Source organism: Zootoca vivipara, chromosome 1 (assembly GCF_963506605.1).
Source record: "Zootoca vivipara chromosome 1, rZooViv1.1, whole genome shotgun sequence".
NCBI lineage: Eukaryota > Metazoa > Chordata > Lepidosauria > Squamata > Lacertidae > Zootoca > Zootoca vivipara.
Window position 1 is genome coordinate 112709434 of NC_083276.1, and position 15935 is coordinate 112725368.

At 45.6% G+C, this 15935-nt stretch overlaps 1 protein-coding gene across 2 annotated transcripts in view; it reads right to left on the reverse strand.

Annotated features, from left to right (window-relative positions):
• ITGA4 (integrin subunit alpha 4) overlaps positions 1–15935 on the reverse strand; it is a 53340-nt gene that overhangs the window by 1868 nt on the left and 35537 nt on the right. The window contains exons 18-27 of one of the 2 annotated variants that reach the window (XM_035133765.2): positions 13431–13581; positions 13096–13194; positions 11170–11249; positions 10720–10809; positions 9072–9162; positions 7634–7741; positions 6699–6818; positions 3852–3971; positions 3331–3429; positions 1367–1486 (exon numbers count right to left, since the gene is read on the reverse strand). In XM_035133765.2, the coding sequence (XP_034989656.2) occupies positions 1367–1486; positions 3331–3429; positions 3852–3971; positions 6699–6818; positions 7634–7741; positions 9072–9162; positions 10720–10809; positions 11170–11249; positions 13096–13194; positions 13431–13581 (1078 nt within the window). Of the gene's footprint in view, positions 1–1366; positions 1487–3330; positions 3430–3851; positions 3972–6698; positions 6819–7633; positions 7742–9071; positions 9163–10719; positions 10810–11169; positions 11250–13095; positions 13195–13421; positions 13582–15935 lie in introns of both variants that reach the window. The other variant, XM_035133756.2, reaches the window with a different exon arrangement.

Sequence of the window (15935 nt, forward strand, 5' to 3'; positions counted from 1 at the left end):
GTAAGCAGAGTCTTCTTCCAAAGCTGAGCTAGTTAGCGTTCCAAACTCGCATTGCTCTAGGTGCACTTTGCAACAGGGAATTTCATTAATGCAAGCAGTTTTTGAGCTCTGGATGCAGTTGCACCTAAGATTACAGATTAAAACAGCAGAGTGGAAGGAAAGGGGGAACTTTCTGCCTCCCCACTTCCAGCTACTCTCTGAAGACGGAAGAAGAGACCATCTTAAGCATATTAGGGGGAGTGGGCAGGGGAAGGACTAGACCATGTAAAAAACGAACATAGTATTTTAGCTGCAGTTCATTCATTTTCAGCTTTGTATTCTTATAGAAAAGTGTGCCTAGACATTCCAATGTTGCGCCCATAACCTAGGTTTAAGGTGCCATTTAGCTCCTAGCTTTCACATCTCAGTTTCTAACACTAACTAATGTGTGCCCTCCCCAGATGTTCCTGGACCGCAACTCCCACTAACTAATGGGATATAGAATCCAACAACAGCTGGTGGAACCACATGATTTAAACAAAAAGGAAAATTTGGGGGTGGCTGTTCAGGAAGTAGCACTATCAGTTTCCAGAAAGCATTCTCTTCAGCGGTTGACAATAAATAATCAACACAAATGGCACTGTAAACTGCAGAATGTCTCTCATGCATCAAAGGCCATTATTTGGTAAGATAAAGGTAAAGGGACCCCTGAACATTAGGCCCAGTTGCGGACGACTGGGGTTGCGGCGCTCATCTCGCTTTACTGGCTGAGGGAGCCGGCATACAGCTTCCGGGTCATGTGGCCAGCATGACTAAGCCGATTCTGGCGAACCAGAGCAGCACACGGAAACGGCGTTTACCTTCCCGCCAGAGCGGTCCCTATTTATCTACTTGCACTTTGACATGTTTTCGAACTGCTAGGTTGGCAGGAGCTGGGACTGAACAATAGGAGCTCACCCAGTCGTGGGGATTCGAACTGCCAACCTTCTGATTTGCAAGCCCTAGGCTTTGTTGTTTAACCCACAGCGCCACCCGCATCCCTTAATGGTAAGATAGATATGAGTTAAAGGCTTTGTTGCCTAACTTTACCCCAAAAGTCTGGCTCTGCAGATGTGATAACTTACCAGTGACTGTTTTAGAAATTAAAATGGGAGCTTTTCCAGGGAAGAAAAGCTTCTCATTCCTCAACCCATGTAATAACCAAAGCCTCCTTCCAATGAGAAAAAGAACTTTTAAAAAATCATTCAAATGAGTATAAAAGCTGCATTTTAGAATAAATTTGTGGGCATTGGGATAGCAAGGGTGACTCTTCCATTGTGATGAGATCTAGGGGAAAAAACCAGTCCTAAAAGCAAATAGATGTATGAATTAAATCTGCAGTACTTACCTTCCATAAAATATGTGCAAGAATCAAAAGCAAAGCAATTCCAACTAGTGAACCCATTCCAATGAGCAACATTGTTACACTCGGTTTTGGTTTTTGGTTATGAAGTCCCTCCAGAATGACCTACACAAATAAAGAACATCCAGCAGTTAACCATCAAGGATTCCATAGAGGCTGTACCAGGTTTCTCATACACACAAAGTTATATGGCTTGTATCCTTCAGGGTGTACTGTGTTTCTCACATTTTAAGACGTGCCTATAAAATAAGCCATGGCACGATTTTCTGGAGGCAATAAAATATAAGGCATCCCCCCAAAATAAGACATGCTGGGGTATGGTTAGTGGTGGGAGCAGGTCTGCATGGCGCTTCTGCAGCGCGCACCTCGCCGAGCACTGCTGTCTCTCCCGGGTCCTGCTCAATCGGGACTCCGTGCGGTGCGCACTGCTGTCTTTGCCGGCTCCCGCTGAGGTGGAAGTGAAAGCGGGGAGGGTGTTTGGCCCCATTAATAGAGGGAGCCGAACGTAGCGGGGGGCGAGTCAGCGCGGTGGCTGAGCTTTTCGTATAAGGTGAGGGCTGAGGGGATGATGCTGTGGGGCGGAGGGTGGGAGAGCGAGAGACACAGAGAGGGCGGGGGCGGAGGTTGTTCCGGATCTACGGCTGCTGGGCCCGGTGCTGGGTGCAAGGCCCCGGGTGCGGCGGTCTCGGCTCGCTCACCGGGACTGAAGGAGAGGAGGCTGGGTGCGGCTCCGTTAACGGTGCCTGAGTGGCTGCTTCTCCTGCCGCTCGCCTCTTCACTGGGTTCTGCGTTTGCTGAGGGATTTGGGGCGTCAAGGAGCGGCTGACTGGGCCCCGCCCTGGTCTAGGAAGGCGGGGAGCAAAATCGGGTCGGTTTTTTTTTGCAGCGCAGGGGTGGTGGTGGGGGGATATTTTACCCGCTTTGCTATCCTCCGCCTGTGTGTAACAGGAATGGGTCTCCTTCACGAACACCGGCAGTGCCTGTGTGGCAGACCCGGCAGGAGAAGCCCGGGGCGGGGGGGGAGGGTTGGTTCCTCTTTCCTCGTCTGGCTCCCTCCTTCCCTTCCACCAGCGCCCTCCCCAGAACAAAGAAACGTGGGAAAGGGGCCGCCCTCCCCCAGGGTCCTGTCACGGTGCGGGTCGCCCGGGACCCTTCGGCTCCCGAGTCCTTGGGAAGCTCTGGAAGGTGAGAGCTGAGGAACAGCTTGCAAGCCCAGCCCAAGTTCCTTCTCCCCGCCCCTCCCGGCCAAACAATAAAGCTTCCCGTAGCTGCCGGCTCAAGCAAGGCATGTTGGATGACTTACCGGTGGTGGTGTTAGCCCTGTTCGTGTTATTGCGAACTTTTGTAGCCTTTGCTCTCTTCTCCACTTTTCCCGTTTAGCACAGTGCTGAGTCCCGACTGAGCGGGAGCTGGCAAAGATAGCAGCGCGCGCAGCGCCGAGCCCCGACCCAGCGGGAGCCGGCAAGGGCAGCAGCGCGCGCCGCACTGAGCCCGACCCAGCAAAACTCTCTGAAAGCTTAATACTGGTAAAAAATTAAAAAGCTTAACAAAAAAAAATAAGACATCCCCTGAAAATAAGCCGTGGTGTGTTTTTTTGGAGGAAAAATAAATATAAGACGTGTCTTAAAATGTGAGGAACACGGTATAAATTAGACAGTCAGGTTGTGTATCCCCACCAGTGACCAGAGGAGGAACGGCAGCTAGGAGGAGCACAGAAATAAGAAACACTATGCTGCACTTCCATCAGCACAACCAGATGAACTTTTTTCCAGCTGAAAACAGCTAAGGGTTTGGCGGATCGCTTAACCATTTTTGTGCCTTTTGTGGCAACAGCTGTGTGGTTTTTTAATTGTATTTTTACAGACACACCATGGACCACCTGAATGAAGTTCGTATGCGCCTGGCCTAAATACTGCTTCCCTAATCAAATGCTGTTTAAAAATACTTACATATGTTGTTTGCTTGTCCTTGTGCAGTTCAATGACTTTAGGATTCTGATCTGCTGAAACACTCGCTTTTACTTCAAATGTAAGTGCTGAAGCTGCGTCCTGTTTTTGAAAAGGTAGGTTTATACCACTTGGAGGGAACAGATGAAAGACACTTTGAAATGTTAAACTGAAGTGCGCATGCACACGAAAGCTCATACCAATAACAAACTTAGTTGGTCTCTAAGGTGCCACTGGAAGGAATTTTTTGATTGTTTCTTTCAACTACGGCAGACCAACATGGCTACCTACCTGAGTTTATAAATATAAGCTCAGGAACCCACTTAGGCCATGCAGGCAATGTTAAGCACTTTTCAGGTCCCATTTATCTGAGCAGGAGGGAGGAAGAAATTAAGCACATGCTTTAGTCCATGCCACTGAGCCCTATAAGCACAAAAACCACTAATGGATTTTGCCCTATGTGAGGCTTCTGACCCTTGAGTACATGCATTTAATTACGATTATTCAAAGATGAAAATATTCACCATATTCAACACTGAAGGAGTTGCTTCCAGCTGAACGTGAACAGTTGCTTCTTTCCCGTTTTCCATATTCCCAAAATTGCAAAATATTTGCAAACAGAATGAGTCATCTTTCATACAGTACTTCAGAAGAAAGAGAGAAATTGTATGAGATGCAACTTATACTCAGCTATTATTTTTTTTAAAAAAAAAAATAGACTGGCTGACTACCCTTATGCAGGGGGTAACAAGTTTCTCTGAGCAATTGCCACTGTTTCGGAGACATTTGGAGATAGGCTATAATTCTTTCTGCTTCTGTTACTTTGGAGTTTGCTTGGAAAAGTTTCAGCAAGGACTTGCCTGGTTATGCTGTTTCTCATAAAAGGCTACCAGTAATGTTGTTCATTGTTCTAAATCTTCCCACACTATTTCTTTTGCAAACCTAGCTTGCTAGAATATAGCTTTCTAGATGCATCCACAAATGTGGTTTTGTCATTTTTATCTATCCTCACAAAGCTGGGTTTTCTCCTAGTCCTATCTGATGATGATGGGGGTTGAACATGGGACCTTCTGCTTGCACAGCAGATGCTATACCACTAAGCTTCCCTCCTTCCCAGGGATTTCAATGTTTAGGTAAGCTTCTGATGAAGGCCTCATCATCCACACAGAATATTCTCCATCTCCTAAAATCGTGGTTCCCTCTCCTACCCCTGGAGCTAACCATGGTTAGCTTTGAAGCAAAGTTTGCAACCAAAGTTATAAAAGTTGGTTCACATAGTCTGATCACACCTTCTTAAAGGGGAGAAGTGGGGAATGTACGCATTGAAGAAGAGGCAGTGTGCAAGCCCATGGCTGCCTCTTGATTTCTTAACCATAGTTGGGCTGATATAGACACCAGCTTTCTGATCTTTCTCACAAAACATTTCTGAAGCACCAGGGGCTATGCCAAAAGTGCCTCAGATATGGATGCCCCAAGCTTAATTTTGAAACACCAGTTTAATGAACATTGCAAATGCCAAGCCATTTCTGGTAGATACATTGCATTTACTGTTTGGCCACGTAGGGAAACTTGGCTACATGGAGTTTGAGTGCTTCCTTTGCTTTGCACCAGAGGTGGGTACCAGACCCATCACATTCACTGAGGAAGCTAAAAAATATGGCTACTGTTAAGATGTTGATGCAGGGATTGGGAACAGCATAGCCTAGCCACACAGGGGGCTTTCCAGATAGGCAGATGATGAGCCAGTCCCTTGCTACAGCATTTTAAGGACTATTGTCAAGAGATACATAGACCTGCCTTCCTGCCATTGCCAGCTACTGCAGATAGCTAGAGGGTTGTTAATTTTAGAGGATAAACAGGGAGCATCTGGACAGCAAATTGATTTTAGATATTATGGCAAGTCCCTACATGGCAGTTAAAAAAGGTAAAGGGACCCCTGATCATTAGGTCCAGTCGTGACCGACTCTGGGGTTGCGCACTCATCTCGCATTATTGGCCAAGGGAGCCGGCGTATAGCTTCCAGGTCATGTGGCCAGTATGACAAAGCCACTTCTGGCGAACCAGAGCAGCACATGGAAACGCCGTTTACCTTCCCGCTGTAGCGGTTCCTATTTATCTACTTGCATTTTGATGTGCTTTCGAACTGCTAGGTTGGCAGGAGCTGGGACCAAGCAACGGGAGCTCACCCCGTCACAGGGATTCGAACCGCCGACCTTCTGATCAGCAAGCCCTAGGCTCAGTGGTTTAACCACAGCGCCACCTGGGTCCCATACATGGCAGTTACTAAAGCCCTAAATATGACTGGGTCTTTCAGTATATTTGTATAGCCAAAGTGGCTGGCAGGCCTTGCAGCTTTAAAAACCACTTAAATGCAAAAAACAAAACATGCAGAATTCAGCAACCAAGGATTTTTAAAACTTGGTTATGTGTTGATTACACCTTCCTTTAAAAAAGGGGGGGCTGTCACAAAAGGTTGTTGTTGTTTAGTCGTTTAGTCGTGTCCGACTCTTCGTGACCCCATGGACCATAGCACGCCAGGCACTCCTGTCTTGCACTGCCTCCCGCAATTTGGTCAAACTCATGTTCGTAGCTTCGAGAACACTGTCCAACCATCTTGTCCTCTGTCGTCCCCTTCTCCTAGTGCCCTCAATCTTTCCCAACATCAGGGTTAGGAAGTTCAATATTCTACAGTGCCAGCTTGCCATTTACAGGGTCTGAGTAAACTCTTTATCTGGCTCTCACCACTTTGAAGGCATTAATTACATGTATGACCAACTTGCAATGTTTTGAGAAATCTTGATTTCAATCCTTAATTGATTTTAAAATGCTTCAAAAGGAGGCTCTTGTTCTTATTTTGTTGATTCTTTTCACAGCTCACATTCCCCATCTGAAAGTACTGAAGCATAAGCACCATCTTTTCTTATCCTTTGCTTTTTTTATGTCCAAAGTTTACCATTTTAACTATTACGTACCCCAGCCTTGCCACAAACACCTCTTTCTTCTACACATGATCAAACCCAGTTTTCTGATACCAAAATCTGCTCATCTAATTAACATGAACATGCAATATAAAAGTGTGGAACAGGAAGTCATAATGGGTTGGCTCCAGAGTGTCCCCCTCCTGCAAATAAAAGGGACTGAGATCCAGGAGAGGAACAACAGGGTGGGAAATTATTTTTTACCAATTCCCCCTCCCCTTTACAGCCCCTTCCTCAAATCTTCTACAACAGCTTTAAAGGGGCTACAAGGATGCAAGGAACAATGTATTCCCCTTCCATTGGTAGCATTCCATGAATGGATTCTGCTCCTGGACATTCTGGATTCAAACCCATCTCTCTAACAAAATTGATTGAATAAAGTCAAGAAATTACCAGCCCCCTCTTATCAAGCTTCGTAAAGAATGTAATGAGATCTTGCAATATATTTCCATTTGTCTCTGGCAAGGTACAGTCTCTTATATGCTTCTTGTATGTACAGTTTCCATCAGTTGTCTAAAAAAGGAACAAAAGCCAAGTTAAATTGTAGTTTCTAAACCTTGGGTGGTATTCCACACTGGTCCTACTCAAGAGTAGACTCAGACATTAATGGACATGGCTAACATATTCATTTATTCCAGTAGGTCTTCTCTGAGTTGAATTACTGCCCCTTGTGCACACTTTTACTCTATAAACACATTTAAGCTGCAATCCTAACCCTGTCTGCTCATAAACCCTACTGAACTCATAAGAGTAAACCACATTGTTTTTAATAGCCCTTTAAATAATAGAATGATAGAATTGTAGGGTTGGAAGGGACCCAGAGGGTCATCCAGTCCAACCCTCTGCAATTCAGGAATCTCAACTGAAGCATAAGTTTTAATACAGATAGCTTTGGGAAGAGAGAATGAATGAATGAATGGGTCCAGTGTATAACCTTTATCCATGGCTAAATTTGCCCCATCTTTTCCTCAAACTATGCTGAAAGGAGGGGGTGGGTTTGTGAATAAATGTAGGGCCAAACTAGCTGAAATGTGGGCTCTCTGCCACCGCAACAAATAGGGATGAGGCAGCCGGAGGAGAATTTTCAGTCCTTACTGGTGGGATTTTAAACAACTATTTACCAAGCTGCCCTATGGAAAGGACACAAAGCGGATGGACTCAAGATGTCTGACACATGCAGATCTTTGTACCTGTACATCTGGCATGTAAGGCGCCTTGTGTGACACAGCAGCACAATCCCTACTGGTTACACAGCTGCAAACGTCTCAGTATTTCACTGCTTTGATACAACCTTCCTACTTGCCATACATAGAATAAACCAGGCATACCTGGACATCCAGAATATTAAACAACTTGATTTCTCTAGGAACAAAAGAATTGGGTATCTGTATCACCAGGCTTACACCAGGAGCCATGCTTAGTCCCGGATTGCTGACCTAAGGAGTAAAGAACACCATTATGGCAGAATCTCATCTGAAACTGGAAATCAAACCAGACTCTTAACTTACATAATACCTGCTATTTTTGCTCTCTGAAACACAAACATTTGAAAGATATGTTCACGTACCCAGTTTTTATATTTAAAAACCAGTTTTTATATTATTATATCATTAAAATATAATCTTATATTTCATATCATTTTTAAAGGAGGTGAGCCATCATAAGACTTCCAGAAATGAGGTAAATTTGAAGTAGAAATGATGGTAAGAGATTACACAAGTAGGAATAGCGGCCTGTGACAAAAATGTTGCTGTTTGAAAGTGCTGTTCAGGATTCCAGCTACTCTGTGTCCCCCCCCCCCCCGGTTTTCCTCCCTCCCACAACAGCCATTCAGCATTCTGTACCTACCGCTCTGGGCTTCTTTTTGGAAGGAAAGAAATTAGGAGGTGGAATGGACACACTACTGTCACAACACAGCTACATTAAATTCTTTAAGGTCTCCATTGATACCTCGTGGACAATGTTTTTCCCCTGTCCCGAGGGACATTTAAAAAGAGTTTGCCCCTGTAAACCAGGAAGCAGCCTTTTCAGGAAGCGACCTTTGGGAAGAAGGGTGGCACAAAATTCAATAATTATTCATGCAGCCCCCCACGCGTCATGCATCATACCACCACTCGGTGTAGGATGTTAAGGCTGGGCCTGTTAAAAATCCAAAGGGTTAAAGAGCTGTTTAGTGAAGGAATCTAGAGGGTGAGGTGGGAGGGATGAACAGAGATCCACTTAGTGGCAGTAGCGAGCAGAAAGAGGTTTGGCTGGTTTGCTTGCCTCCCTTCCCTCTCATGGTGCAGGGCTACAACCCGTCTTGTCACAATATACGTTCTATTTTTCTCGCTATCTCAGAATTAAATTATTATGGGGCTGAGCATGAGTCCACACACCCCCTTTTAGGCTCCCCCCTGCAGAATTCTTATGTGTTTTTCTCGGTGCAAATGTGGCCTTTCCCACCATCACATTTGTGACTGGAATAATGGCAAAAACTGCATGTTTTTATTACTTAACCTTAGAAAGCAACTTTGACAAAACAGTTAATTTTTCACCTGGGGAACTTTTGAAGGAACTGTGTTCCAAGAATAGTCCAAGGAGATATAATTGAAAGAGGCACCGCAGGCATAGCCTTACTGGCTCAGAGAGTGTCCAGCTTTATTGAAATCAGCTTAACCTAGCAAGGAAAAGCTCCCCCACCCCCCATGAAGTGATAAATTTCATTTAATTCGCTTTTCGAAGGCGCCGAGAACAGAAAATGTGTCTGTAAGAAATATCTCTTACATGGAAAGTGAAGTTTATCGTCTCCTTTACGCAGGTAACTGGTGAATTTTCCTCACTGGGTCCATAAACAAATGACGATGGAGATACAGATCTACAAAAAAAGTGTTTCCCAAAAGAAATGGTAGAAAATAAATCTTGATTAAATCCTTACCAGTGCATCCATTGTCAATTAGCTTCCTTAAGTACCATTTGCTACACATCTGGAATCCCAGGCCACCAGAATGGAAGTCAGCTCACAGGCAGCCGAATTCTAGTTATAGTAGCTGCCTGCAAGAGGCAAGTATAACAGGGTATCCAGCTCTAGGAATGCAGGCTCTTCTGCCAACTGTGCTGAGGGAGTCAGGCACAGCTGGTGTTTATGCACTGCTGGCTAACTGGGCGGCAATCCCGCTCAGCCAGTGAGGCACTGATCAATTGAGGGGGGGGGCTCCGACTGCCCCGTTTAAACTTATTTTTTTGGCAGGCAAGCCCACTCTGCAGCCCAATCAGCTGGGGAAATCCCCCAAATTGCCAGCTGGACACATGTGCCCTGGCTAGCATGGATGGCCACAGAATGCAAGGGGCCCCAACCTCTGCCCCACCTGGGAAAGGGGTAAGCAGCCATTCTCTACACTGCATGGTGGTGCCTCTCTAGGATTTCAAAGAGAATTCTTTTCCAGTCCGAGACGCCGGTGACTGAACTGGAGGCCTTCTGGATGCTCTACCATCCAACCTCTCTTCCCTTTCAGAAACCCTCTGGTCCCTCTTTACTTACAGAGGTTTCCTGCTTCAACTGCAATCCGTCTGCCCTTGTTTGTTAAGAGAACCCCATCTCCCAAATAGCTCAATATTCTAAGCTCTTCTGAGAGTTTCTAAGCCATGAAAAGGTAACAAGGTTGCAGAAACATTGACAGTGAAATCCTAAAGGCATGGAAATGGTGTGGGAGATTGAAGTCAAACAGAACTATGCATAAGAACTAGTTAGTACATGAAGGGGTTAAGACTCAGTATATGAAGGGGTTCAGAGACTCAGTTAAGTCATGCTCCCTCTTCTCTGATGAGAGAGGAAGTGAAGCCTCTTCTTGTCCCTTCTCTCTCCATGCCATGTAACTGACCAAGGCAGATACGGCAAAGCTTTGTTCTAAGCTTAGAATACATGCTTGAAACCATATTTCTGCATTTTCTACCCAAGAGTATTCTGCCCATGTTCTTTCTGCTTAGATAAATTCACAAATGAGACCTTTGAATCTATAAGTAAAGCATTTTTAAACTTACACTGTGTGGTTTGCTCATTGCAAGAGGGGTAGAAATAGAGGAGCGCTTTGCAAGCAGACTAAATGGGTTATGCAAAAGGTTTAACAGCCTACACTCCTTAGGCTTCACTGTGCTGCTTGACTTTGTGAGTTTAAATTCTGCCCACTGGGACTCTCTCCTGTTGAAGAGTCTGTTGAGCCCCACATTTTGAATCCAGGCACCCAGCCAATCATTTTGTTATTCAGCCCTCACATATGGGTCACAGGGGTTCATATTTTGCTCCCACAAATATGAAAGTGGTTTTTAAAAAAACCTGCTGGACTCTGGAAAAGGTTCATGCTGTCTTCCTCAAAACCCTGATTGCAGAACATTCATTATCAGCTCTACATATATACTCGAACATTCATTAGCTTACCCATGAACACTCAGCTCAACCTCATGCTTCTGAGGCAATGTTAAAATTAGGCTGTTATCCAACAATGTGTCAGTGCCCAGTTCATTTTCACTATGGGAAGAAACAAAAGATTACAGTGGATCACAACACACAAGACCAGATTTGGTTAGATCAAGTTTTCTGAACTGCACACTTAGTATCACTAAGAGAGAGCATGGGCCAACCCAAGAAGTCCTATTGGTCTGAGTGAGAGAGTTAAGCACATTTCCACTGCAATTTACCTAAAGTCTTACTTTTGCAACCAAGCTACTGAAAGCAGGTTTCATTTGGTTTCCGTTAGGACTTTTGCACATTATGTAATAATATGCTTTTCCATGCTTCAGCAACTCCATGTATAATTCCCGGTTCTGTCATTCAAATGCAGAGGCAATATTAGTCTAAACCGGCAATCTGTAGCAAAGAAGCACTTACCAGGTCACATTAATGCTGATGCTGAGGTCATCTCCTGCCCTGCTAAGTGAGCTTGCATCCAACCCAAAACTGAAATCCATCTGTGGAGTAAATGAAATGCTTCGGGTTTAAACGAATGCATCTGTATTCTATCAGCAAGCATACTATATTAGTAATACCAGTAGAAATTATATTATTGGCGTTTGAACTGCATGCTGCCTTTGTTACTCATTTATTCATCAGCCCAGGCTTCAATGTGCCTGCTGGGAAATGGGTACTACTGAATTCGTTTCCTAGTAAGTGCGCTTAGAATTATTGCTATCTTCAGTCTGACTTGCTGTCCAGGCAAGCTGGATTTTTGTGGCTCGTACATTCCGAATACCTGTTTGATCAAGTACACAGCACATGGTAAACCAGGAGTGGTAAACCACCACATTTTGGACCAGAACTGGCCTGCAGAGGGTTTTCTTGCTTTTGTTTTAACTGCCCCACCACCAACATCCATTTCACCACTGGCAGCACTGCTGAATGCCTCTCCTCTTCCTGCTGCTACTGAAAAAAGATGGGGCCACTTAGAGAAATGATTCGTTCAGCTGTTTACCAAGTGCTGGTGATGGCCATGCCCTCTGGAAACAACAGAGCACTCCAATCGACTCTAAGCGACAGCATTGAGAAGGGGAGGTGCTTTGTTCAGCACTACTGCTGATGGCAAATTGTGCAGAGTGAGGGGGCAAATTTGTGGCTACTGTCTTAAACTTCTCTACCCAGCTGTGATGAGGAGGAAAACTCCACTTCTGCTCTTCTGCTGATGAGCAGGGGCGTAGGAAGATAGGGGCAGTGGGGGCGGGCCGCCCTGAGCGGCAGGCTCCAAGGGGCGCCATCACGTGCGCCAGCCCCACCCCCCAAACACGCGCCCCGCCCCCGGAACGCATGTCACGCCCCTACGGGAGGCACACCACTCCCCTGGAACGCACGCAACGGCCCTCCGGGAGGTGCGCCCCACCCCCCAGAATGTGACCCACGCCCCTCCAGGAGGCGTGCTGTGCCCCCGGGAGGCGCATCACGGCCCTGGAACACGCTTCGCCCCCAGAATGGACACCAGCCCCGCCCCCGGTGTCAGAGCATGAAGCTCCTCCACTGCTGATGAGCACAATGCATTTGAGATGCTGGGGGTGGGGTTTGTGCCTGTCCACACATGTCTGTGTGTGCATGCCCATGTAATGTGTGTGAGCTGAGTGCGTACAGGTGGTATGTCTTCAAAAGTGTGTTGTGGAGTGGCCGCACCCACTTCTGATCACAGCCACCGCCGGCATTTTGCCCTGGGAGAGGTTTGGGCAAGGGTGAGTGAAGCCCTGAGGCCAAAATAGTTTAAGAATCTCCATGGCAAACAATCCCCAAAGCACTACATATGCTGGCAGAATCCTATTGACTGCCATGCTTTGTCATCCATAAATGCTTCATTTTGACATTGTAAACAGTTCTTAGTTCTTCAAAGAACTCTGTTTCCAGAGAGGTGTGAGCTCTGGGATAGCTCAGATGGTAGCGCATGAGACTCTTAATCTCAGGGTTGTGGATTCAAGTCCCACGTTGGGCATTCCTGCATTACAGGGGGTTCCATATCTACGATTCTATTTTCAAATGTGTGCTGACACAGATCCTAACTGCAAGGCTATTTGTTAACCCTCAAAAGGGCAGTTAAGAAAAACACATGCATGAGTCTATTCAATTGCCATAGGACACAAGGTGTGTTCTTTGGTGTAAGTTAGGAGTGGGGAACCTGTGGTTCTTCAGATCTTTTGGACTCCTATCAGCTCCAGTCAGCATAGCCAGTCAGGGATATAATGGGAGTTCTAGTCCAACTTCATCTGGAGGGTCATAAATTCCCCACCCCAATGTAAATGATGCCAAAGAAATTTTTTTTTAAAAAAAGTTGATATTTAATTTTACCTTTGACAGGTGATCTACATATAAATGCCCCACACTGCAGTCGAGTCTCACCGCATGACTTTCTGTTTCCGACACTTCACAAAGTATTTGGGCTTCCTCCTGTGGTAACAATGTACAAGAAGCAGCTGACCAAAGAATATGGATGTTTTGCAAAAGTACATATATTTTTTTTAAAAAAAAAACGTTCTGGGGGACCAACGTAACAAGGCCATGGAGAGCTGCAATTGGATATCATTACATTTTTGTAAAAAAGATTCCATTGGTCACTCAAGTCTGGCTAGAGACTGGTGCTGGGATGGTTTGTTATTTTTCTGATGAAAACTGACCTTTCTTACCTGCTGTAGAATTTTGGTGAAATAAAGCCCTTTGGGGAGCTGGATATGGAGGGCAGTTGTGTAGGCATCATCGCCAGCATTGTACAAGGTAACATTCAACATCAGTACCCTCGTACTTCCCACTACAAGGTAGGGCTTCTTTTCATGAGGCCTGTTGGAAAGGAAAATATTGCTTTTGACCTATTTTCAAATGTTACTCAAGTACAAGAGAAATGCTCAGGCTTTCCTCGAAAGTGCCAAACCATACATGGGCAGCGTATGTCCCTCCGCAGGTGTCACTGGGATCCCAACTCCCATCAATCCTTGACCTTTGGCCATGCTGGCTGGGGAATGCTGGGAGTTGGAGTCTAGCATCATCTGGAGGAGATTATAATCTCACATCTGGGAAATAACTTCACTGGAGGAACTGCTATTTTCTCCTAGGAGAGTAAACCAACTCTTCCAAAATAAATCTGCTACACAAGGCTACTTCAGGATGTTTAGGCCTGTGGGTTCAGAAAGCACCTGCTCTGAACAAAAATGTGATTTGATAACTTTTGCCGGTTCTTCCTGCCATCATATACGGTAGTTCTCCCTCCAGGACACCTTAGCTGTCTGTCGCCCACACATTTAGCCCTGTTCTCCAATGTCATGTCCTCTTTTCAACAGCTGTGTGTCACTGCAGTGTTCTCTGTCAAGAAAGCCCAACCGAACAGCTCCTTATCACACACAGGGGCTTTCACACAATCAGGACACCTGGCCATGCAGATGTCCCGACCCCTTGGAGCCCCTACACATGAACAGCTAGCACCTGGGCAGGGCTTATGTCATTTTGCCAAGTGGTGACAAAAAAAATTACCACAGAATTTTACACGAAGAAGGACCAAGGAGATCTGATAAGGCTTGCTCGACCTGGCACTATCTCTCACCCTGAGCTGTCTCACATAAAGTTTGCTTCGGTGGCTGGGTAGACAACCATACATGCCATTTTGAACTCCTTGGAAGGGTGGCAGGATAAACATGGGTCCTGAAAGGCAACTTTCCTAAGGTAATGTATTCTTGAGGGACCTTGGTCATCTGACTCTCCCTACCAAAGGGGAAGGTGTAGCAAAATAGACATCTTTACGGACTCTGTTGTCCTATGACCTGGTGGTGGGCATTTTACTATTCTCCGTTTGATCAAGGGGGTGTGGGGCATGATTGTCCCTACCACTTGGCAAGCCTAGATGACCTAGCAAGTGCTTTTACACACACACTCTAAACATCTCTGTTGTAGCTTTTGTGTTGATTGGAATTCCTGTGTCTCATATTGTTAGCAATGACTGCCTTATTGCTCTTTGCATTTCCACTTTTTTTAAAAAAGCACATGGCTAGGTGTGTCTGTGTTTAATGCTGTTTTTATGGCCACCTTATGCTGCACACGAGCTCTTGTCTTGTAAACTCCAAGTCAAGGTTAATATAAAGGCAGGACTCTTGCACATGAGTGAGCACGACTAGCTTGCATTCCTCCTGGTGTTCCGTAATCACGTTAACAAGCAAGATTCCTAAGAGGATTTAAAAAGTAAACTTCAATTTGACATTAAAGTTTAATTAAGACTTGCAGAAGAGCTGCCTTGAAATAGACATTTATCAAATATATTGGCTCGAGACCAACACATTAGTCAATGAACACCTTGGGGAGACAAGCTGGCACTTAGGCAGGCAGCAAAAGGTAGAAGCTCCGCGTAAGAAGCTAAGTTTCAAATTAAGGAGAAACACACAGCTGTTAACATTCCAGTGGCTGGATCTTGGGGTTACAGTAAGGTAAAGGTAAAGGGACCCCTGACCATTAGGTCCAGTTGTGACCGACTCTGGGGTTGCGGTGCTCATCTCGCGTTATTGGTCGAGGGAGCCGGCGTACAGCTTCCGGGTCATGTGGCCAGCATGACAAAGCCACTTCTGGTGAACCAGAGCAGCACACGGAAATGCCGTTTACCTTTCCGCTGGAGCGGTACCCATTTATCTACTTGCACTTTGACATGCTTTCGAACTGCTAGGTTGGCAGGAGCAGGGACCGAGGAACGGGAGCTCACCCTGTCGCGGGGATTCGAACCGCCGACCTTCTGATCGGCAAGCCCTAAGCTCAGTGGTTTAACCCACAGCGCCACCAGTAAGGTTCCAAATTAAATAATGGATTGTTCTTCCCTTTCCTATTGTGTAAGATGCTGTGTTTAGCTTCACTGTCAGTGTGCCACCAAAGGTGGAAAAGGGAACCAGGACAAAAAAGATGGCCAGTGTGGAGTATGATATTTGCACATACAGTATAATAAAATCACCAGGTGCACATTTGGGAATGTGAGAAAGCTGAACTAGATTTTGCACTAGTAATCATAGTGTGTGTAGATATATCACACTAAGCAGTGCAGGAGCCCATTTTTATGGAGATATATCAATGTCCATAAAAGTTCTCATCTGTACAAATGTACAGAACACTGCAACACAAATTGCCGAAAAGAGTCTTTCATGATGTGACATATTGTGCAATGC